The 24,472-nt window shown below is 52.0% G+C and overlaps 6 protein-coding genes across 6 annotated transcripts; 5 read left to right on the forward strand and 1 right to left on the reverse strand.

Moving 5' to 3' along the window:
• Positions 1-294: 294 nt before the first annotated feature.
• On the forward strand, positions 295-624 carry LTHEOB_12899 (Chromo domain-containing protein; the record flags this gene model as incomplete). Its single annotated transcript, XM_035509816.1, has 1 exon — positions 295-624. The coding sequence occupies one exon, from the start codon at positions 295-297 to the stop codon at positions 622-624; it is 330 nt and encodes a 109-aa protein (XP_035363358.1).
• A 2,834-nt stretch (positions 625-3,458) lies between these two features.
• LTHEOB_12900 (uncharacterized protein) lies at positions 3,459-4,529 on the reverse strand (the record flags this gene model as incomplete). The annotated part of the gene is made up of 1 exon (XM_035509819.1): positions 3,459-4,529. One exon carries the CDS (start codon positions 4,527-4,529, stop codon positions 3,459-3,461), a length of 1,071 nt encoding a protein of 356 aa, XP_035363359.1.
• A 1,575-nt stretch (positions 4,530-6,104) lies between these two features.
• LTHEOB_12901 (E3 ubiquitin-protein ligase HRD1) lies at positions 6,105-6,791 on the forward strand (the record flags this gene model as incomplete). The annotated part of the gene is made up of 1 exon (XM_035509820.1): positions 6,105-6,791. One exon carries the CDS (start codon positions 6,105-6,107, stop codon positions 6,789-6,791), a length of 687 nt encoding a protein of 228 aa, XP_035363360.1.
• Positions 6,792-9,858: 3,067 nt separating this feature from the next.
• Positions 9,859-13,639, forward strand: LTHEOB_12902 (Two-component sensor protein histidine protein kinase (dhkj); the record flags this gene model as incomplete). The annotated part of the gene is made up of 5 exons (XM_035509821.1): positions 9,859-9,893; positions 9,946-10,082; positions 10,142-12,633; positions 12,955-13,207; positions 13,314-13,639. The coding sequence occupies 5 exons, from the start codon at positions 9,859-9,861 to the stop codon at positions 13,637-13,639; spliced, it is 3,243 nt and encodes a 1,080-aa protein (XP_035363361.1).
• Positions 13,640-16,119: 2,480 nt separating this feature from the next.
• LTHEOB_12903 (putative glucooligosaccharide oxidase) lies at positions 16,120-17,691 on the forward strand (the record flags this gene model as incomplete). Its single annotated transcript, XM_035509822.1, has 2 exons — positions 16,120-16,456; positions 16,511-17,691. The coding sequence occupies 2 exons, from the start codon at positions 16,120-16,122 to the stop codon at positions 17,689-17,691; spliced, it is 1,518 nt and encodes a 505-aa protein (XP_035363362.1).
• Positions 17,692-18,648: 957 nt separating this feature from the next.
• On the forward strand, positions 18,649-22,471 carry LTHEOB_12904 (Cytochrome p450; the record flags this gene model as incomplete). Its single annotated transcript, XM_035509823.1, has 8 exons — positions 18,649-18,744; positions 18,796-19,837; positions 19,891-19,973; positions 20,028-20,206; positions 20,305-20,384; positions 20,677-20,798; positions 21,329-21,537; positions 21,646-22,471. 8 exons carry the CDS (start codon positions 18,649-18,651, stop codon positions 22,469-22,471), a joined length of 2,637 nt encoding a protein of 878 aa, XP_035363363.1.
• Between the last annotated feature and the right edge of the window lie 2,001 nt (positions 22,472-24,472).

Below are 24,472 nucleotides of genomic sequence, written 5' to 3' on the forward strand. Positions count from 1 at the left end.
GAGATTGGAAATATTTGAAGCACTAGCCCATCACAGGGACAACAGTTCACCGCCCTTTGATTTTCTAAGCGAAGTGCCGTGGAGGGCCCTGCATTCTGCCGTTTTGTATGACGCATGTGAAGGAAACGATTTCGTTTTGCTTGTCATTAATTGTTTGCACAAAGACTAGAACCGCAAGTCTGCCGTGTCTTAGTAAACGCTCTCAGCTTTTTTACTCTTTAACGCATCAGCCCACAATATATTTTTCTTGCCTTCGCATTACATTTTTCAATTGGTATAATCGCCTTTGACGTCATGCCCAAGCGCAAAGCAACTACCGCCAAGGACATTGCGAAGAAGAACAAGGTGGAGACTACGAAGTCGGACACCGAAAAGGCGGAGACCGAGAAGTACTACGAGGCGCGCGGTATCCTTCAAGAGATTACCACACAGTACCTTATCGACTGGGCGCCAGATAGCGATACCGGAGAAGAGTACGATCCTTCATGGGAACCAAAGGAGAACGCCAACCAATTACTCGTCGCCGATTGGAACAAGTTCAAAGAGCAGGAATCACAAAAGAAATCCGCTCGGAAAAAGTCACCGCGAGGAGAGGCGGTCAGTCGGGAAACGAGTGCCACGTGAACAAGCTGTGAAGGCCCTGAAGGCCCAGTGATTTCTTTCAGGTAAGATTCATCATCTACGAACGCCTACTAGCAACCATCCTCTGCGCATTAGCTAAAGACTTTCAGAGCTGACTTTCAGCATTGAAACCCCGTCCATGCTATCGGCAGCTTCAAAGCCATCCGGCCTATCCCTCGCGGCAGATACCTTGGCCTCGCCTCCCTTTCACCTACCATCAAACGAAGAACGCCATGTCTCCCTCAGGACAAAGCATCATAGAACACTCGCATTGAACCCCCGAAATCTTCAAACTGGACAATTTCCGAGATACTCAGCCACTGCTGCTGCGAAAGTTGTCTTGCCAGTACGGTCCCCGCTACTCGCCACTGCAGTTAGTACTATCTCAGGCTGTTCCCTCAATGCCAGCAGTTACCAATCCTGAATCTTACCATCGGATCCTCTTGGCGGCTCCTACAAATACTTACTAATCGCGCTAGGAACAATACTCTTACCGCCTCAACTACAGCGTTCACGCCGGCTTCTCGCACCGGCACTTCTGTAGCCCCTACGCTGCTTTTCTTTTCGGCTCGAACGACACAGGTGTCAGCTTATGGGCAGGCTAGATATCAACACGGTCCTCATCTCGACTGTGCCACGTTCAATCTCTGCAGCGAGTCGTGTATACTCCTCTCGAGGTGCATTGGAGGAACGAAGCGAACGGAGGGTAAGCAGGAGGATCCCTCGTAGGTGAGACTGCTGAGAGGCGTGTCTGTGCCTACAACTGCACCTGACCAGTGCGGAAGTGCACAGGTGTACATGAGGCTGATTCAGGTTGGCTGATGATATACTTTGTTCAGTTCGTTCAGAGATTTACTTGCAGCATTCGGTGGGCCGCGTACCTGACAGCATCAAATCATTAATCACCTGAGCGCCTGGGAGATTTTTGAGGAATTCTTCATACTTCTGTCGTTTTTTATGATAGTGACTGCGCACTTGTGGGTGCCAATTGTTCTTTTTCTTATTTTTGTTCTTGTTATCATTGTGTTTATTACATTATTCGGTTTGTTGTTGTTTTCATTGCCAATCTGTGCTGGTGGATGGGGAGAAAATTAGGATTTGTTCGTCCCTGAGAAACTTTCCCTCGTTATTTTTTTTGTAATTAACAGAACGGTTTAAATTTTTATCACTCTCCTCATCACAGGCTCAGAATCCACCTCACACAGCTAAAGACGAATGTCACACGCTTTTATTTTGACCACCGAGCGGTGAATGCTATTTACGTTTGGGACAGACTGTTCATTAATTGACTGGTTTATACTCGTTCACCATTCGAAGCATATTGGATGATTATGCCGGTCTCAGAATTCCCTACTTTTAATTCCTACTATTGACCATGCAGTTTCCCCTCAAAAGAGGCCATGTACACAGTAAGACCGCGTCGTCGTTTGATACCTGGATTTTCACTTTCCATCTGCAGCGTTACCCCAAACCCCTCCACCGCCGAGCGCAACTCGCTTCATAAACCCTGTTCAAGCCTCTCCACGAGCTCAAAGCCCTAAGAATCCAATCGATCGGGTGCCTAAGTTTAACTTTTCGCTTTGCCCTGTCCCGCCCTGCCCTATCGATGTGCATACGGGAACTGTCCAGGCCATGCAGGTGCAATGCGCCATCACCTGCAGAGGAACCAACAGTAAATGCAAGGGCCAATCCCACCCGCTGGAGGCTGAGACAGGCCTACCTCAGCTTATGGAAGCATGAGTGTGGCCTCCCAAAGCACCACTTTCGGTGTCAACTTGCTCGCTAACTCCATGCGTGGCACCACATTCTGCAATCAGGCAATGAGCCCCTCAGATGCCTTACGGAGTGGAATGAGGAGGCTCCAAGCTCATAAGGCTTGAAGAAGCTGGCGAAGAACCCGTTCCATCTCATTCACTTCAAGAATTTTACAGAAAACCTTCGTAAAGATTCTCATCCACGAACTGTCCAATATGCATGGTTGCATTGGGAAAACAGCTTCCAAGTCCAATGCCAAGGGCAGCGAGCTAGACCAGCTCCGGCGCGGCCACCAGCAGTTCTGCAAATGCGTTCTTCAAGCAAACTCCCAGAACGGATCATCAAACGCTCCTCGATTGTCACCGGTCAACGTCAACAAGAGTCCTGTACTTTCACCAGACAACGAGATTACGAAAATCACGCTCGATGGATAACGAACACACGGGCTGTTCATGATAAATGTACGAGTAACATTCCGCTACTTTACCTTCATATCACTAACGAAGGTGAAGATCCATCCCGCGATGCACACCGAGAAGCCCGGGCAATTCAACAACCCAAGTACGTTATTCACACAACGAACAAACAACACGCAGTCGAGATATGTTGCGACAAAACAAATTGGGTCGGGTAGTAGATATATTGGTGAGGAAAAAGGAGTTTAAGGCTGTTGTTGGTGGCAGTCACGTAATCTGCCGGCGAGAAAGCAAGGGCGCAGTGGTTGGTGCCCCGCATGTTTGAGCACAAAGCTCCACTGCGGCTGCAGGTTTGAACAGGGTGTTTCACCTGGAAGCAAGCATATTCTCTGCCTTGCATCTTTGTACATATCTTCATTCTGGATTTACGATTTCATGAAGGTCACACCGCTACTTTATTCTTTGCTCTGCCGTGACTGGTGGTACATTAACCCGAGATCGTGATATGCCCCTCTAAGCCTTCTGTCACGCTCTCCAAGATCCAGATTTCTCACGGTTCATCCCAAAGGCTTGCTAACAGCTTGCGTTCTCCTGTCCATGGCTCTCTTGCGTGCTGCACAGCATGATTCTGCTTCCAAGTTAGCTAGTGCACCTTCGGCTGTTGTCTCAGAACAAGTAAGCACTTACGTCCAACAACAGTACATCCCCTTTAGTCCAGCTCACGACAGCTCTTGTCTCATTGATAAACTGAACTGCGGAATCAAAATACTCTCTTGGTATCAGCCCGCCATCTCCATAAAAAGCCGGAGGCTGGTACCCGCCATTCCCGTAGATAGGCAAGTGCTTGTATCCCGCATCGGTATTCACATGCGGCGGCAGCAGCGTCCCCGCCGCCAGCGCATTCAAAAACCGCGACACCGTATTATTAAAGAACGACGGCTGCCCCGTTCGCGGATGCGGCCTTACCGCCGGCAAGCGCTGCCACACGCGCAAATCGCCCAGCTCGTTGTCCGCGCTGCGATTCTCCCACGCCCACTCCGCCGTCGGCAGGCGGCGGATCTCAGCCTCGATCTTGGCGCGCGCCGTCTCCGTATCGTCCGTCTCCAGCACGTGCTTGCCGTACGCCTGCAGGACCGAGTTGCCCGGCGAGGCGGTCTGGTCGCGCGACGCGTTGCGGTAGAAGAGCTGGTACTTGACGCCCTTCTTCTCGACTTCCTCGATGAACTCTGGGTGTTTTTCTTTCAGCTGCCGGTACAGCACGACCGAGTTGTTGATGGGCGTCTCGCCGCCGGTGGCAGGGGCGGACGCGCAGAAGAAGAAGACGTAAGCCGGGTAGTGCGGCGACAGGCCGAACTCGTTGTGCGGGTAGATGGGCAGCGTTGGTGGACCCTCGTTGGCGGTTGCGACGTTCGGGGCTAGCACCGTGCGCCGCACTGGGTTGCCGATGTCCTCGTGCGGAACGTAGTTGAAGGCGTGCGCGAAGCGCGAGAAGTCTTCGGCGCTGCTGAGGTTGAGGTGCTGGAAGTAGATGGCGCCGTGCCTGTCCAGTAGCGAGCGGATCTCGCCAGAGGTGGAAAGTCGCTGGATCTCGGAGAGCAGGTCGGCTAACGGCGTGTCTGGCTTCGATGGGGAGAGGGATAGTGGGAAGGTGGTTTGCGGGGGGTACGGGTCTGGCAGATCGACTGCGGGGCCGTATGGTGCGACCTTGAATGCCGAGAGTTCTGGAACAGATACCATTGTTCCCAGAGATCTCCCGCGCAGTTTAAATCTGTGAACCTGTGACAAGAAGGTGCGTCTGTCCTGATGATTCTTCACTCTTTATTATATGTGAGCAGATGTTGTCATCATTCCATTTAAGCACGTCGCGGCGGGGCGAATCACTTGGCTCGGACATAGCTGCCGCAGCCTGACCGTAAGCTCGCTTCTGTTGCGTCTAAAATCCGTCCCGCGTCTTTCTTAACGCTCTCTCAATTATCTGGTTGGACTTTGGCAGTGGTCGTCTCAATGGCCTCATTATTTGCCTGTATCACGCAATTACCCACCCCCACGTTTGCCAACCACGCTTGCGCGAAACAGCTTTCTGGCTCAAAATAGAATATTCGTAGCAGCTTCATGTACTCAAAGGCTCAATAAACCTTCTATTACACTTCAATGTTCTGCCTTTTGGCTTTCGGGCGTATTTCCCCGGCCGCGCTGCATGTTCCAGATGCATCCAGCGCCGGATGATAGAGCTACTGATCCACTCATCAGATAAATATATATCATAGCTCGTTGTTTGTTGCGTCAGACTACTACAGTAATTCTTCACAGTAAATAAAATTTCCGCAGCATTTTAACACTTATTCTTTGTATCATCACTGGATTTATTCATAATAAAGCTATTTGTGAAGATAGTAAGTAGTTGAAATCAGGGAAAGTGACTTTATAAATAACGATCCAATAGTCAAATAGTCAAGCGGCTGGTTTTATATTCCACTGCTAGCTAGTTCGATCCGCAGAGGACCTGGTGGTACTGTTCTCGAAGAAGTATAAACCGATCGTGATAGTAAGTTTCTGTATCACTTCAGCTACAAATCCTTCTTATCCTCTTCTCCTGTGAGAAACTGCGTTACATTTCATCGAACACCTTAATGAAGGCAGGTTTCAGGATGAGGCGGCTGAACTCTGAGTAATAAGTGCGGATTCGAATGTAAACACAAGACAGCGTGTACTTATACTTAACACCAATGACATGGTTCTAAAATTTCTCTTCCTCAGCTGCTTCAGTTCAGTTAAAGCTAATCACCAATGCAGGTGCGAGGAGTCATGCTCCCTATGCTTCCGCATGGCATAAATACCACCAGCCAATCAGAACTTCCGCACGCCGCAGATACCCGGAGGCGCAGTGTTAAGAACGTCTCAACACCGACACCAGTCAACGTTCGTATGATAAGCTGTACTGCTTCATCAATACGACGGCGTGAAATAGTGAGTTCTATACGATGGTGGCATGTTTTGCCTCATTGATTAATTGATTTCGTTTTATGTGGTTCTCTAAAATCTTCCCGACAGTATAACGAGTGAACTAACACGGAGCATACTTGGTGTTGGTGGGGTTAAACTATGCAATATATCACTCACAAGGCAGAGAAGAATGTTCTACATGCTTCAAAGTTCTATAACAATGTCAGCGCGTGTACGCATTTAAACCGTGCTGTCCCTACCGTTGAAACAACAACAACAACAACAACAACAACAACAACAACAACCTTTCCAACAGGGTGCACGACAACCCCGAGACTGACCGAGACTAACCGAACACCAACGTTCACGATGAACACCGACTCGAACAACGGCCTTAACAGGAGGATCCAGTGCTACTGGGACCGCGAACACTTCGTGAACCATGTGCTGGAGCACGACTCTTGCCCTCACGGACGCGACCTGCCGCCCAACGAGCGCCTGTGCACAATCTGCCGCGAAGAGATTCACGACAACAGCACGGTAGCCCGGATCTGCCCCGTCTCGAAGCAGCACGTCTACCACTGGGTCTGCATGTTGCAGTGGCTGGCCACGTGGAACGACGAGCTGGAGGCCTTTGAGCGCAAGTGCCCAACCTGCCGCACCGAGCTCTTCACTCTCACTCCTACGTCATGGGTCGCTGAAGCGCCTGCCGACGCTGTGCTGGAACTGCGCGACAAGATCGCGCAGGGCTGGGAAGATATGATGGTTGCGCGCCGCGTGATGTACAGTAGCTCGCGCTTGGGATTCGTTCGTCGCAGCCACATCTCCGAGTACGAGCCTGACCGTGCTCTTCCGCTGAGGTACGCCTTGGAGGGCGACCACAACCTTGCTACCGTCCTGTGTTGCCTGAACGATCCGGCACAGGTCGAGATCATGCGTGTCGGAGCGTACATGACGGAGGACGAGACTGAGCTGCAGCATCTTCTCGACTTCGTTGACAACCTTCTTGATGCTCTTAGTCTTCCGACCTCAGGTGATTCTAAAATGGAGCACTGAAGCTATGATCGCGAGTTCGGCTAACGACGAGAGTAGAAACGCGGTAAGCAAGGGGGATGGACTGGACTCAAAAAGGAACCAGTGGCAGAAACAAGGGTTATTCCTTAGAGCATAAGAGGAATTGCTATTTTATTGAGAGACTAGACCGTAAAAAAATTTAGAATCTTTGTCAAAATCCAGATAAGCGACCAGACATGGTTACGCCGTGAGTTCAAAAGCAGTACTGAATTTCCAAGGAAACACACCGAGATACGTTCTCCGCTTAATGATATCAAAAGTTAAGAGATCAATATCTGATTATTGAATACTTTGAATTACTATCGTGACAAATGATCTTTTTGAAGTAGTAATCATGGAACAGACATTCCAATTATGGTAGGTATGGTTAAATATATATTGCAGTGTAGGGAGTTCCCAGCCAAGTATAAGCCATAGCGAAGGAACGGAGTAATTCCCAGCCAGAGTCGAGAATATGTTCTCGAATTGTAAGGCCAAGGCCATGGAATTAATTCCACATCCCCTTAGAATTGAGTATTTTGACTGAGTTTTTCCGTGGCCGGTCCAAGATAGCTGAAATACTTGTTCTAAAAATTTGTTGTTCTGTTCGCGAAATGACAAAGATGAGGGTTTCCAATATACATGTATGTACATTGTTTATGAATCTCGTGTTACAAAGAAAGAAAAAAGAAAATTATCGCATTGCTGTATTGCCAGACTTAGCCCCCGAAACATTGTTAATACACAATAGAACTTATCAACGTTAGTCTCTATAGCCCCCTCTTGCAGCCGATGGCTAGCGTGGATTTGTTTTTGCTTATGTCATGGGTAGTTGAAGCTATCGTCCGGACGAGAATGTAGAATGAAAAAATTGGCATTCTCGTCCGGACGATAGCTTCATCCAACTCTAGCATCTACAGTCACACCAGCGAGACTCGAGCGGGTGCGGGAAGTGACTCTGAAGTCTAAAGCTAGCCGACAATCATGGCTTGGTTTTGTCGTTGATGTGATGGGAGATTGGGCTAGGCGGTCGAGACTAATAACATGGGCAACTGCGTCTCGAGAATAATTAACTGGTCTAGGGAAAGCTGGTGCTACATGCGACGCCGGGCGGGAGGATCGCCATACTTGGACAAGTGGAGAGGAAGGTGGCGATGGTGTGGGCGGTATGTTAGTAAGCACTAGAAGATGCGAGGCCAAGGAGTGGATGTGAGGGGAAGGGAGGGGTCGTGTCAGAAGGCGGGGGAAGACTGAGGTCCAGAGGCCGAACGGGGAATTCCCTTCGGGTGGGAAGTCTCATGTTCATCGGCTGTGGCAGACGGCTTCACGCTACCCCAGTCCATCCCAGTCCAGCCGCTGAGCGTCGCCACAGGACACGTCGGACCAGCCCAACTGCACCAGCATGCCATTTTGTAATTGTTTGATGAGACGGCTGAGGCCAACGCGCGCATAGTCGCCTGGCTTGATGTAAACTTCAAACCGAGAAGCATTGGATAGCGAATGCACTGCAGCAAGTATACGCGTCGTGGTTCTATTGTCTGGGGCGATGGCCGCGGCGGTTATGTTTAGCAGCGCTGCGTAGCAGGGATTGTCAAAACGCAATGGGCGCGGAGGATAAAACCGTCGGGAGAAAGGTTGATTTCGTGGATGGCGGGTGTAGCATCTTCCTTCGAAATCTTTAGTACATTAGATGCGACGGAGGACGTGCCGGAGGGCTGGGTGTACGAGAGATTCGAATGGAAAGACTAAGACTAAGTTACGGCGGCACCCACGTGCGCAGGCGTCGATGGGAACCTAGACAGATAGTCGCATGAAGCCACGCGAGGCCTGGTGGGGATCTACAGGGAGCAGTGGCTTAGTGTCGCCCGTGTTGAAAGGGAACAGCTAGCTGAGAAGGCGCGGAAGGCCGTCCTGATTCTCTCATTGAACTAGCGCCTACTCTTTGATAAGTGCAGCCTGGTAATATCAAGTGTATTCCTTCCCAGGTTTTGTTCGCAAAGCACCTTGAACTCGGTATGAAAGCCGCAGTTTAGGGCGGTGACGAATAAGTAAATACAGGCAAGAACCGAGCCGCTCCGCCAAGTGCAGTTTGAAACCGAATCACTGGAGGCGGAGGCGTGGGACAGAGGGAGAAGCGCGAAGATCGGCGCTGGCGGCAGGGATGATATCTTAGCATTGATGGAAAGATGGGCGAGGCGATGAACGGACTCAGCGGCGCAGTTGTGGAGGTGCGGAGATGGAGCTGGCGCGACCGAAGGAATGTTGCCCGCCAGCCCGCGAGCACGCTAGTCCGTATTTGGACAGCTCCCCAGGTGTGCCATAGCTCCATTCCGCCTCCGCAACCAGCTCACAGTTCCCCGCTTAAAACACCACCACATTTGCTGCCATCGAATTGTCCACACCTGTCTCTTGCTATCTTCTCCTTCATCCGCGCTCCCCTTGCCCGTTATAGTGAAGATCACGGCCACCACAAATTGCAAGCCTGATTTCAGTCGCCCCGGTATTTTCTCTCCGGACTCCCTTCTGAATCCACTTGTGCTCTCGCGGATCAATCACAATGGCCTTGATTTTGGCTCGGCTGAGAAATTAGGCGGGCGAAACACCGGGGATGCCGGAGACACTAGGGTGGGCTGAGTGGTTAGCTCTTGCAATTGTAGGACCCAATCGCATCCTCGAATGCAGCGGGAAGTAATGGCAGATCTAGTCCTTCGGTTCCTCTTTTCTTAGGATGTGATGGCTTGGAACACATTCTCCAGACCCTTGATCCATCTTGCTTTTGCGGCGTTGGCACGTTCTTTCCCCTGGCACACGCGGTTCCACTGTGTTGGGTCCGCGTCGGGACGGCCTTCCGCTCCACCCGCCCTTCCAGCCTTCTGCCGTCCTTCAGATTCAAGTTCCCCTACCATGTCTTTCTCACCAGTCCTTCAAATCGTCGCGGCCATGTCTTGATCTTCGTAGCCTTTCGATTGTTTGGCGCTTTGATGTCATTATTGTGCCATCACAGACCGAACCCCGCTTTAAGTAGCCAAGCAGACTCCTCCAAACGCGGATCTCCCGAGTGAGGTTCGCCATGCCAACCGTTTTCACTTCCCACGAGTTCCGCAGGTCTGCCACGACTCGAGCTGACCCCCTGCCGGCACTAACATCACTGCCCCAGGTACTTAGACATCGATCAGCTGCCTCCCCCCTCGCCAGCCTATGCTACCGCCCTCGGTCTCGATCCATCTCTTTCCGACGTCTCGCCGCTATGCGCTTCGCTAGACGCACTGGCTGAAGTCGTGGCCGTCCGCCTTGGTTCGTGACATATTTGGCGTATACTGGCGCATGGCACTGACTCGAGCACGCCACAACAGGGACGTTCGGCGCCTTCATATCGCTCCATGACGGCATTACGCATCGTCTCGTCGCCGGACACTGGTCTTCGACTTCGTGCAGCGATGCACCGTGCTGGTTGGCATCGAAAGACACGGACAAAGATACATGGCTCTGGCTAGCAAACCGGTCGCGCCATTCGGACAATGGTTACTTTGCTGTGCAGCTTGATGAGGACAAGAAGACAGCAAGCCTTGGATGCGTTACTAGCCACCCGCACTTGGCCTACTATGCCGTCGTTCCCATTGTGAGTCGGCATGGCATCGCCATAGGCTCCGTTTTTATCCTTGATGTTGCACACCGGTCCAGCTCGAAACAGCAAGACGGCGATTTGTTGCGTTCAACAGCCAGGAAATGCATGGCCCAGCTAGAGTCTGCACGCGCCGCTTACCTTCGCGACCGCGTCACATCGATCCACGACAAGCTCAAGGTCTTTGTGCGGTCGCGGCAGGTCATCGCCCAGGTCAACGAGGAGCCTACAAACCGCGACCATCGCAATCCCTCCGACGAAGAGTCCGACAGCTCCGACGACGGCCACACACATCCGAACAAGGACCTCGACGACAAGGCGAAGAACTTTGTCCGGTCTGAGCTCCAGCGCGAAAAGTCGGACGAAGAGGTCAACCTTCCTCGCTCTGCTCCACCGCAGTCCGGCCACGAAAAAACTTCGAACAGGAATGAGGGCGGGACAACGTATCGACATGTGTTCTCGCGGGCGGCCGAGTCGCTACGGGCTGGGCTGGATGTCGACGGCGTTGCCTTCTTGGATGGCCTTGTCGGATTTCACGGCTGCACCGTTCCCGTAGCAGAGCCGGAGACGGAGCTGGAGACGGAACTCGCTCAGTCGACCGACAATTGCAGGAGAATGAGTGCGGCTGCGGCACAGCCGGACCCTATTCTTAAGCCCGACGGATCGGATAACGCAGAAAGGACCTTCACCAGCACCGGCTATGAAAGACAGGTGCTGCTTCGTCGTCCGGCTGAATGTCTGGGCATCTCCGTCCACGATGAACGATGGCCAGTCTGGATCAACATCTCTCCGACCACGCTCGGCTTAAAGCACTTAGACGAAAGTCTCCTGCAGAGGCTCCTGGCGAAGTTTCCCAATGGCAAAGTCTGGTATTTTGACAACGAGAGTGGAAAGCCATACACCTTCTCTGATGACGACAGGCTCGTCGTCGCCGACGATGACGATGGCGATGTCGACAAGCTGTCGGCTTCGTTTCCCGGTGTACGTCAGATCCTCTTCGCACCTTTGACTGACCCGACAAGTCTCAAGCGACTGGCGGGATGCGTCGCCTGGACATCACGCATGCGGCCAGTTTTCACCCAATCCGCCGATCTCCCGCTGTTCCGCACTTTTCTTTCCTCCGCCGAGTCTGAGATCTCCAGGGTTGATGCCATTGCCGCTGTGAAACAACAGGAGGCTTTCGTGTCGTCCGTTAGCCACGAGCTTCGGACTCCTTTGCACGGCATCCTCGGAGCAGTCGAATTCCTCAGCGACACGACGCTCGATGACTTTCAGCAGGGGCTGGCCGAATCAATACGCTGTTGTGGAGCAACACTTCACGAGACGCTCAGCAGTGTCCTCTCGTACGCCAAAATCAACCAGTTTGAGCGGAGACGTAACAAGCCGGTGCAACGTGCTATGAAAGAGTCGCCATGGGCTTTGGAAGCCAAGGACGTCGGCCGTCCTGTTGAGGAAGCAGAGGGACTGTACTGTTCAACCAATATCGCCACCTTGTGCGAGGAGGTGGTTGACGTTACATCCAGCGGCTACGCGTATAACAAGTCCGCCAACAGCCTCGCCGAAAACTTGACCATCATTCTGGATATCGATTACCGCAGGCACTGGAATTTTCTGACTGAGCCCGCCGTTCTTCGCCGCATTATGACAAACATTCTTGGAAACGCATTGAAATACACTTCCGCCGGCTTCGTGAAGGTTTCCCTGGCCGTATGCCAAATGGACGAGGAAGTAGGCGGTCCAAACCACCTTGATGGCGTTGACCAGAAGAAAGCGAAGCTGCTCGAAATTTGCGTCACCGACTCAGGCAAGGGTATGTCTGAAGAATTTCTGCAGAGGCGCCTGTTTGCCCCATTTACCCAGGAGGATGCGGTGGCGTCAGAGGGAGTTGGACTTGGTATGTCCATCGTCAAGAGCCTGGTTAGCCTGTTGGGCGGCAGAGTAAATGTCAAGAGCAAACCGGGCGAGGGCAGCACATTCATCGTCATCATTCCGATGGAAGAAGACCAAGATCATTCTCCGACCTCGACTCTCTCTGGAATCCTTGCCGATGCTGTTCCACACATTCGTCAACGGCGTCGGACCGTCGCCTTCCGAGGATTCCATGATATGCTGCAAGATTCCTTGGCCCGATACTTTCGGGAGTGGTACCAGTGGGACGTACTGGAGGACGAACACGCCAGTGATGCAGATGTAGTAATTGTCGACCATGCTGCTTCTGCTTCTGTTAGTAGTCTCCGGAGTAATGGTGCTGTCCTTCTTGGCGTTTTCAAAAATCCTGCTCGCAAGAACAAGGACGACATCTCCGCAGGCCATACAAATGTCGATGTAGCAACCACGCGCCCAATCGGGCCACTCAAACTATCCAAAGCAATCCTAACATGCATAGCTCGCCTCGAGTCAACAAATAAGGCAGAACACTTGTCTAAGATTATGGTTGGGATTGAATCACAAACAAGTATATCTGAGAACGCAGACGACACGGACAAAACAGACAGCAAGCTGCCTTCACCCTGCTCGCCACCCAGTCCATGCTCCATTCCACAGCCGGCTGCAATGCCGGAACATCCAATCGCCATATCACTCCCCATCAGACCTCCCTCGCCGAATCACACAGACCTAGACCGCCAACCCTACCTCTTGATCGTCGAAGACAACGAAGTCAACCTCAAGCTCCTCAAGACTTTCCTCGTCAAGCGCGGCCACAACGACCTGAAAACGGCAGCAAACGGCCAGCTCGCTGTCGACGAAGTGATGAGGCTGAGCGAGGAAAGTCGAGCGTTCGACATCATCTTCATGGGTAAGTTAGCCACCGCCTTCTCACATCCATATATCTCGACCGAGCACACATACTTACAATACTTCCCGCCCCGCCCTTATCTCCCCGTTACTAAGCCACTTTTTAGACATCAGCATGCCCGTCATGGACGGCTTCCAAGCCACCATCGCCATCCGCAGCCTCGAACGTGAATACCGTGGCGGCGCGCGCCCGCCTCTCGCCGCCGCTTGCCCACCAGCGTACATCATCGCCCTTACAGGTCTTGCCAGCGCCCGTGACAGGAAGCGCGCGTACCAGGCTGGGGTGGATCTGGTTCTGACGAAACCGGTCAAGTTTGCTGAGTTATCGAAGGTGCTGGAGAAGTGGAAGAAGGGGGCGTTGGATAGGGTGGAGGAGGAAGAGGGGCAGGAAGAGGAGGATGGGGTGGGGGAAGAGGAGGGTCGGGGTTTTTAGGCTCTTCTCCACAAAGCCCGCAATTATGAGGGATCGAAGACCTGGGTGCTCTCCGCGGTGGAAACCGCAGCAACACCTCGGGGTTGGGAGCCGGACTCTCTGTATATTTCTCTTATAGCAGTTTTAGCTTGCTCGCCTTGATACCCAGACAGTCGTTTGTTTAGTGATATATTTCCGTTTGAACCAATCATATCCCTCATCAATGCTTCCAGCTTCCAGTACACATTCAGCTTACATATATGGCGAAGCTTTTGGTGATACTGTCTTTGTCATGAAAAACTTCAGACCATTTCCAATCCTCTCTATTTACACAGGCCAATATCCCCAGTGGTTGCCGTCCGAAGAGGCGTGATTTCTTTTTTCAATGCGGTCTTTCGTAATCAAGAAGACGCTCGGTCTTCAGTGGCGTCAGCGTGCAGGCCTTACGAGGTCGACAAGGAAGCGTGGCGTTTTTAGAAGGTTACGAAGATTATTCTCGTTGTCCGTTATGTATGCCCCGCTGCGTTGAATCTCAACTCCCTCTGGATCCGCAAGAAATCCCATAAAAATCGTGAGTTTAACATTTCCATGCATAGCAAACTTCAGAGGGCTTAAACGGTCGACCCCAGGCTCATGAAAGCGTCTCTCAATGAAATTGAATCCAACACTGTCAGCAACGTGGATCTGGTGACGAAGAACATCCTCCCAAGCGTCTGAAATTTCCATACGGAGCCTTTCTGCCTCCTCCGAAGTTTGGGTTACCCACGATCCTGGGTATAGCTGGTACAACTCGGTACGGCACGCCGGACAGCTCCGGCAGAACTTCCCGTCGCTCCACGTCGCCAGCCATTGCAGCATGCAAAGCCAGTGGAATACATGCCCATCTGATTTGGGACATATCTTGGCGACTGCACTGGTATCACTTATGGCTCGGGCGCACATGCCGCAATGTCGCTGAGCTGAGCTCAGGTCGCGTCCCCGAGGGCATTTACTGTATTCCATACGATTGGTGATGAACTCCCAGCGGCTCATATAGCCGTCTCCTTGGTCGATGTCGTCCATGTCCAAGTGAATGTTGATTTGTCTTTCCGAGAGTTAGTCGCTTGCAATTCGATGTCAGTTATGAGCTCGTCTGTCGTGTAGTTGAGGTTGGCCCTCGTACTAAGTCATAGGTTTAAATGGATACTGAAGTTGGTTCTGTTGAAGTGCATGGAGCTGGGCGAAACATTTGGATTTGCTTGCTGTGTCTTGAACTATCGGGCTGTTTCTATTCCGCGTCAAGCATTCGTTTCGCTACTTTGATCTTGCATTAGTCTGTGAAGATTGCGCTGGTCTGCTGGGCCTCCTGGGACCATTGTTTAAGAAGTTTGATACGGCATGTTTGGAAAGCAAACGCATCCGGCTTCCATAACGCTTCCGGCTGGCAAGACAGAAGAAGGCAATGCGGGGGTTCTCCCATCTTCCTGGATACAAAGCACCTGCCAGCCACGTCTCAAAGAAGATGTTTTCCCGTCTTGGTTGGGATACTATTGCAATTATCTTCTACAACCTACACAAATACTGCATCTTCTTTCTTTTATGAAAGAAAAGGACCCGAGTTCCTATGGAATTGCTTTCTGCGTGACTTTTATTTTGACACAGATAATTTGAGCCCACGTGCCATTCAAGGTTGCTGGTAGCATCAATTGTGCTGGACTTCCGTACAGACACCATCCGCTCCACGCTGCTGATATTGTTGGAGTGTATTTCTTGCCACTGCCATCTCAGTGACCCCCAATTGGCCGGCAGTCTTCGCGCACATTGGCTCAATCTCAATCTCGACTATGCTGCTCGCAAGCTTTTCCTTCTTCACGTTGATCGGCTTTCCCGATACGGTTAGAGGGACCAAAGCAGGTACGTTTGATACGAGAATTAAGCAGAGGCAGCACCTACCTTTCTGAGTCTACTGTGTACACATCGGAACTCGGCGAAAATGTTCTGCTCCGGCCTCCGTTTGAATGCTGCTGCCTATATTGATTTTCGACTTTAACGACGTCTTGGCCGTGCTCGGCGTTTACCTTGGCCTCTAGAAAACATGCCACTTACTGGAGAAGTTCCTGGTGCCTAGTCTACCGTTATGGTTTGGTTCCTTCGCAAAAGTTCAGGGTCGCCGGAGTCCGATTAAATTTGCTCGAAAATGGTGTTCATGGTGTGTAGGAGTGACGATGTGTTGTCGTATTTATACCTGCACTAGCCCAAATGGGTAGATGCGGAGGCTTGGCCTGAGCTCGCCAACTCAATTCTGGCGTGGTTGGCGGGCGTGCACTGGGTCCGTGCTGCGGAGTCCGCGGCCTCCTCTACTTTACGGACTCCGAAATCCGAATGCAGTAATTCTTTTGCTCGAGAGTCTGAATTCATACCTGAAAGCATTTAAAAAGGCAGTTTGATCTGTTGCTGTTTTAGTCCAACAACACAAATCCAGCACTTCTTCCAATCACTTCATCGCTTCTACTTCACTCAAGATGGTTCGCTCACTGCTTGCTCAGTCCCTGGCACTCGGGGGATTGCTCACCAGCAATATTCCTTTAGCATCAGCGCTTCCTCAGAATGACGGTAGCGCTGCTCTGCAGACTTGCCTGACTGAAGCTGTTGGTGGAGACGCTTCTCGAGCCCAATTCCCATCCGAGGAGAATTTCAGCACTGCGGATGTCAAGCCGTACAATCGACAGTACCAATACACACCATCGGCTGTCATGTATCCCAAGACCGCTACCGAGGTTGGCGACATTGTCAAGTGTGCCTCCAAGTACACCCGCAAAGTCCAAGCTAGGAGCGGCGGACATGATTATGTCAACAAGGGTAAGTTCTCCTTAAATTCTACATCGTTCTCAAGAAGTTGACAAATAACCGTAGGTATCGGAGGCGCGAATGGTGCTGTTGTTGTGGACCTGAAGAATTTCAACCAGCTCTCAGTCAACCAGGACAGCGGCATCGCCACCATCGGCCCCGCCAACGGACTCAAAGCCGTCGTTGAAGGCTTGAACAACAACGGCCAGCTCATGATTCCGCACGGAACTTCGGCTACAGTTGGCATCGGCGGGCATACGCTGATCGGAGGCTTCGGCCCTGTGACGCGCCGAAGCGGTCTGGCATTGGACTCGCTCCGGGAAGTGGAAGTGGTCCTCGCCAACGGCACCGTGACTCGTGCATCTGAGGATACCAACGCCGACCTGTTCTGGGCGATGCGTGGCGCCGGGCAGTCCTTCGGCATCGCCACCTCGTTCGACTTCCAAACCTCGCCGCAACCCGCCGGCAACGTCGTCACCTACCAGTACAACGTCACCAACAGCGACTCCGCCATCCTCGCCGAGACGCTGGCCAGCTGGCAGACGCTGATCTCCGACCCCGACCTGTCCCGCGACCTGTTCACCCTGGCTGTCTACCAGGGCAACACGCTGCTCATCCGCGGCAACTACTGGGGGTCGCGCGCCGACTTCGAGGCCCTGCGCCTGGCCGAGCGCGTGCCCAACATCGACACGTCCGCCCCCGGCACGACGCTGACCGAGTCGTCGTGGATCGACATGTACGAGGACACGTTCCGCTTCACCGACACGCAGCTGCAGGACGCCTTCTTCTACGCGCGCACCGCCGCCGTGACCAAGTCCGACCTGCCGTCGAACGAGACGCTCGCGGCGGTGCTGAAGCAGCTGCACGACGGCGACGCCGGCCACGCCGGGTGGTGGGTGCTGATCGACATCAACGGCGGCGCCGTTGCGGATGTTGCGGTCGATGCGACGGCGTTCCCGCACCGCGACGCGCTGTACTACTTCCAGATTTACGTCTCGAGCACGGAGAAGGAGATTGATGACGCTGGCTTCGGGTTTGTGGATAAGGCGATGGGCTTGCTGCAGGAGGGCGATGCCGCGGCGTCGGAGAGGTATGGCGTGTATCCTGGATACCCCGATGCTCGCCTCAACAACCCGCAGCAGATGTACTGGGGCAGCAACCTCCCGAGGTTGGAGAAGATCAAGGCCGTGCTCGATCCTGAGGATGTGTTCAGCACGGCGCACGGTGTCAAGCCGGCGCGGTCGTAAATTGTTGTATGGGACTAGAGGCAGATGAAGTGAGGGTAGGCACGAAAGAGTGGTGTGGGTATCTAAGGAACAATGTATTTCTCTCGCCTCTCTTCCTTTTCGAATAGAATTTCGCCTTGCTCCATTACGTCTTTTTACACTAAAATCAAGAGAATATCTTCCCTACACATGACCTGCGAGCACAATGAATGTGTTTCTTCTGACTATTGGACATTGAATACTGGATCTGATTCTATGATATAGTACTACTAATATCCATAACTTGCTGGTTGATATTTGATCGGACCGGAATTTATGGTGTCATCATTCTGTCAAATAAGTTAAGCGTCGTGTCTTGATCTGTTTTGTACGGCTCAATATTAGCCCCGATGATGATGGAATTCTTCAGGGATTGCTCCTCAATCATCAATAAGGAAAAGAAACATGAATCTGCGTCTTACAGAAGCCTTGGGTTTTGTTGTAAGCAAAGCATTTGGCAGACGGCATTCCTGCTGGTACTCCATTACGCCTCTACCAATCTCCAGAATTTGGGCCATGAATTCTTTTGTACAGAGTCAGGGCAATCGCCAGTACCTGTTCAGCTCGTGCTTGGCATGTTCGTGTCTAAGCCTGCGAATGGCCGAAGGTGTCCGACTCGTCGGCGGGGCTCGGCAGTGGCGTGTTCCGCAGATAGCCGATAGCCGTGCAAAGACCCCTCAAAATTTCCTCTTCCGGTAATATCATCGCGAGATTACGCTGATTCGCCATCGTGAAACACTTTATTGTGCGTGTTGTTCTCTGTTCGGTAATGTTGCAGCGACACTCAGATGGCGATTCGTACAACCCTTTTGCCTTTTTGTTTAACATTCGGATGCAGGATTATACTCCTTCCGTTGCTACGTCCCAATTATTATAAAAGTCTGGCAGTGCGCCCAAAGTCCATCCACCAGATAATCATCTATTTTTCCAACCGTCATCATGACGACATACGACAAGAATTCATCGCCTGAAATCCTTCGCAGCTTTACCGAACTGCCTTCAACATCTCAAATTCTCTTATTGTCTACTCTATCTGTAAGTGACGCATGTGAGAGCGGTTGAAGCCACTACTGATTATTAATCTAGGTTCTCGTCTTCGTCGCCACCAAGCTACTATACAATATCTATTTCCATCCTCTGGCCAAATTCCCCGGCCCGAAGCATGCAGCAGCCACAGACCTCGTATATTGGTACCACTGGTGCACTGGCAGTGTGCATACATACATTGAGGATGTCCATGCACAGTACGGCGAAATCGTTCGGATAACGCCGTACCGACTCAGCTTCATCGATCCGCAAGCATGGAAGGACATCTACGGCCACAAGACAGCGGCGAAGAAGGGCCATCTCCACAAAGAGCCCAACTTCTACCAGCCCGACTACAACGGCCGCGACTCCGTCCTGACGAAGCGAGACGACCACGAGCACAGCCGCGTGCGCAAGATCTTCACCAACGCCTTCTCCGACCGCGCGCTCAAAGCCCAGGAGCCCATCCTCAAGCAATACATCGACAAGTTCATCGACATCATCCGGCACAGCGCTGTCGAGAAGCCAGGCACTCCCATTGACACGGTCAAGCTCCTCAACTGCCTCACCTTCGACGTCATCGGCGACCTGGCCTTCGGCGAGAGCCTGGGGCTGCTCGAGACGGCCGAGTACAACGAGTGGCTGTCGACCATCTTCGGCGGCATCAAGAACCTCGCCGCGACGACCTTTTTGCTCGAGTACCCGCTGCTCGGCGCCGTGGCCAGCCTCTTCGTGCCCAAGTCGCTCAAGGAGTCGCAGAAGTTTGTGTTCGATTACTGCGCCACCCGCGTCGAGAAGCGCATGGCCAAGGGCGCCGTGACGGAGAAGCCGGATTTCTGGAGCTTGGCGCTGGCGCAGCACGATAAGGGCGCGCTCGACCTCGAGGATATGAAGGCGAATGCGGGGTTGTTCATGGTCGCTGGCTCCGAGACGACGGCGACGATGCTGTCGGGCTTGTTCTATAACTTGCTGATGAATCCGGACAAGATGAAGAAGCTCGTGGCCGAGGTGCGCGGCGCGTTTGCCAGCGAGGACGAGCTTACGATCGAGAACATCCAAAGCCTGACATACCTGGCAGCTTGCTTCAATGAGTCTTTGAGGGGTATGTGACCTTCTTACTGTAATTTGCACTGAGATGGCTGACAGCTGTTTTAGTCTATCCGTCTGTCCCGCAAGGCCCGCCTCGTGTCATGGAAGCTGGCGGCGGAATTATCAGCGGTCACTTTGTGCCCGAGAATGTACGTCTGAATGACCTTGAATCTGCTCTGCTTTGCCGCTGACCTTCAACACAGACTCGCCTGTCACTGGCGCAATATTCGGCTTATCACTCGCCAACCAATTTCAAAGATCCGCTGTCCTTCATTCCTGAGCGCTGGCTCACCGACGACCCACTCGCAGCCGAGTTCGCAAATGACAGGAAAGACGTCTTGCAACCATTTTCGTACGGCCCAAGAAACTGCATTGGAAAGAAGTAAGCTTTGTCTCACATTTTGCTATAAACGCCGTATCCCAGGCGTACTGGAATGATATTGGTTCAGACCACGGACAAATCACTGACAATCCTGACAGTCTCGCACTACACGAAATGCGCCTCGTTGCTACCAAAGTTCTTTGGAATTTCGACCTCGAGCTTTGCCCCGAGAGCCGTGGTACGTGGCTTCAGCAAAAGATGTACTGGGGCTTATGGGAGAAGCCATCTCTTTGGTTGAAATTTAGCCCAGCAAGGTCTTAATCAGGATATACATAGCATTGGGGCTTGGAGTCAGGAGGGTAAGGTTGAAGATTATTGGTCTCATAGATGGGTGGATAGAGCGGATGACAACACGTCGGCATAGAGGCAGGAGTTAGCGTCCAATCTTTGAAAACTAGTACTTTGAATTGAGAATCATATCTGCGAAAGCCAAATTTGTTGTAAACGCTGTCTGGCGCAAACGGACCCAGGGTCATTTTTGAGGAACATTTTGGAAGCCAAGCCTGAATCCAGCGAGTCATTGATAGGCACAATCAAGGCGCTTTCAGCCCAGAAGATTGTTGTTACTTTGTATAGAGAGGTTAAATTTGAAGTATGGAGGAATATTCATATACGTTGGTATGAAAAGAGAGCATGGCAACACTCCCGTAAAGGCGCGGTGGACCTGCACGTTATAACACCCAGAGTGATCATCTCTGTAATCGTGGCTATGCATTATACAACAACTTTATTAAGAGTGGTTACTGCGGAGGCTTTGGTAGCGCGGACTGGGTGGGGCCGATGTTCGGGCACGCTAACCCATAACCCCCTTTCGGCGCGCACGGTCACTCCTGGATCCATCGCGACACCCCTCTCACCATTTTGACAAGTGATCGGCTGGTGTTGAAGTCCCGTCCACTCAACCCAAAGAACGATGACAGTATCCGCATTCCTCCCACGGGGAGTGTTGTTCGGGGTTTGCAGCATAGTACTACTCGTGTTCTTCCTCATCTTTGATATCACGCCATCGGCGTTGCCCCTGACGGGAACATACGGTTCAAATATTCTTGACCATGCTTCCAACCGCACTCTTGGAGTTAGTGGCTTGACTCGTGACCCTGCACTGCTGCTGACTGTAAACAGTTTCAAAAAATTTTCGTTATCAACCTCCCGTCGCGGACCGACCTCCGCGATTCTATGTCGCTGGCTGCGGCCCTGACCGATTTGGAGATCGAGTACGTGGATGGAGTGTCCGAGGTTGATGAGAAATCACTTCCTCCTGGCGCCAAAGAAACAAATCTTGCCAAGGGAAGTTTGTACGCGTGGAGAGCGCACATGAATGTTCTCAGAATGTAAGTCGTCGAGCTTATCCTACAAATCGAGGCCATACTATTACTTTACCGTGTCTCCTGCTTGAATATTATTTCCATTCCTCATCTGACACTGTTAACTCCTATCAGGATTGTCGAGCAAGGCCTCACATCGGTCCTCGTGCTCGAAAACGACGTCGACTGGGACATCCGCATCAAAAAGCAAATGCACGACTTCGCGCAGGCATCCCAACTCCTACTCCAGCCCCTCAAAGGCACGACCGACCAATTCCTCGACCCGAGCTACCCCGCCCCAGTCTTCTCCAACGAGCTCCCCGTCAACATCGACGTCGCCAAGTACGCCCGCGCCGGCATGACCACCGTCCCCACCACCTCACCCTACGGCGACGTCGACCGCTGGGACGTGCTGTGGGTGGGCCACTGCGGGACGCGCTTCCCCAAAGCGAGCGACGGCAACGCGCTGCTGGGGCGGGCCATTATCGCTGACGACGCGACGGTGCCCGAGCAGCAGCACCTCGACGTCGAGAACGGCGGCTGGAACCTGCTGACCGAGTACCCGGCGCACACGCGCGTCGTGCACCGCGCCCGCGTCAGCACATGCACGCTCGGCTACGGCGTCTCCCAGCCCGGCGCCCGGCGCCTGCTGTACGAGCTCGGACTGCGGAATATGACGGGGACGGCGGATATGATGTTTCGGAGCGTGTGCGATGGTGTGGAGGGGAGGCCGTTGTTGAATTGCTTGACCGTTCAGCCGCAGTTGTTTTCGCATCATCGGCCTGCTGGGGATGCGGCGGCGTTTAGTGATATCAATGATCGTGTGGGGTTCAATGAGCAGGCGTACACTAAGAACGTGAGATGGAGCACGAAGCTGAATTTTGACAGGCTTTTGTATGGCCGGACGGACTACTTGGATCTTTTCAATGACGGAGAACCGCGAAAGGAGTTTGCAGATTAAGGCGATAGAGAACGAAGATGCAATGATAATCTTAAGCTTATGATAAAGCAACATCTATGCAATGAATGCTCAAAACAAAAAGTGATACTACAGATGGAATTTCAACTGTGGTAGCCTGTAACTCTAATTTAGCTTAGGCCAATTTTCCCTGTATCTCTTCCATCCCAGCAAGGCTTCTTCAGTCCGAATGTCCGCCGTTGATGCTGTTGGCTTGGTTCGCTTATTTTCCGAATGGTGGCGCTGCCGACGCTGACAGTGGCATCCGTTCTCTACACAGCTTCTATAGCCTCCTGGTGCATAACAAAAGTGGCATTAATGCAGCATAAGCCGCATAGCGGTTCCAGTGTAGGGAACATGGGTCTCGTCTGACTTTTTGCTGATGGGCTGAGTCATCAGCTCTCGACTACGTTGGCGTATATTGTTGTGGACCCCGCTCGCTAGATATTGCCTCTTCCCCTACTTGCTGCGCCTTTGTGGCTTGCCCGAATGACCTCTTTGCTACACCGCAGGCTTAAACAACTCGTGGTTAAATCAGGATACCCCTTCAGCCACCCGTCCAAGAGGCTTTTCTACCCGACTGAGCCCCACTTACTTAGCACATTCAATTTTCGTTGGTGTTACGGTGGATGCACCGAAGCGCCGCATCTTTGAGGCTCTGATAGGGATACAAAATGTCTTTGAATGATTAGCTCCCTATGCAATTCTTTCCCGGGGATGGAATAAGCATAGTCCGCCATCCCGAGATGCTTCTGTGCCTGGAGACGCTGCTGATAAGTTTCCTTTTCAGCGGGCTGATGCGGGCCAGATTGTGTCGATGCATCCGGCCCGAGGCGCTCTACAGAAACACTGAGCCCATTTTCTTTCCTCTTCCCTTCTTCTTCTATATTCTGTGCGGAGAGCTGAGCTCTGACACAGATCCAGCGACTTGGAAACCTCAATACCACGTGGAATTTAAGATATGCAGGCCTATCACACCGAAGGAATATCGGCCAAGCGAGTTATGGCCGACTACGGACGGTGTATCAACGCCAATGTCAACGCAGTGGGCCACCTGGAATACGGATATTTAGTCATGTTTCAGTATTTGATTTGCAAGATCTATTTGTGCTTGACAGGGTTGGCATGTGAGTTGGGCGGGTGGCTCGAACAAATGGGAAGGGTTGTTTCTGCCATACAGTGTTACTGGATTCCAAATCTACCATCTTGCACTGTCACTTGTAAAACGCATACCTTGGAAGGCCCGTATCACGCCCTCCTCACAGGGCGACCGAACACAGAGGTGTATACCTCGGGAAAATTGTATGCGTGTCTTCCTACTTCAGTAATGCAACCAAAAGCCTCTACTGGGCCGCCGGCTGACTTTGTAGTGCAATGCAGCATTTCGGATCGCATCTGCATCTACTTTCAAGCTGTTCTGAGATCCGTGATGCCGAGAACTCCAATTTGAAACCGGTTTTCGAAAATACACGGGGTATGAAACGAGTTTGCGGACGGTAGTTTCTTCCAGGAGCCGCAAGTTTGCTATTTGATCTTTGTGGAATGGAACGGTCATAGAATGCAACGTGCTTGTCTTAGACACGCCCACAATATAGCCCGGAGGCGTGCGCTTGTTTCTCAAGAATATGTCTGGTCTGCTAATCATCCAATCGTACAAATGTTACACTTAAAGAAAAGAATATTAATCTGACACCTGGAACCATCGACTTGTTCACACAACAGCCGCCAAATTCCCTTTTCAAAATGCCATTTACCCACGATGCAGGCCGATGTGACAGTGTGGTGGATCTCGTGGACCAGGATACGCCTTCGAGACCTCCCGCAGTAGATCATGCTACAGATAGCACAAAGATAATCAGGTATGGATGGCGATTTTGGATCATCTTCGCGGGTCTGGCCCTATCAGCTCTGCTCAGTGGTCTTGAAGGCTCTATAGTGGCAACCGCTTTGCCCACGATTCTATCGGACTTGGGAGTTGGTGAAGACTACGTCTGGGTAATCAAT

This window comes from Lasiodiplodia theobromae (assembly GCF_012971845.1).
Source record: "Lasiodiplodia theobromae strain AM2As chromosome Unknown scaffold_82, whole genome shotgun sequence".
NCBI lineage: Eukaryota > Fungi > Ascomycota > Dothideomycetes > Botryosphaeriales > Botryosphaeriaceae > Lasiodiplodia > Lasiodiplodia theobromae.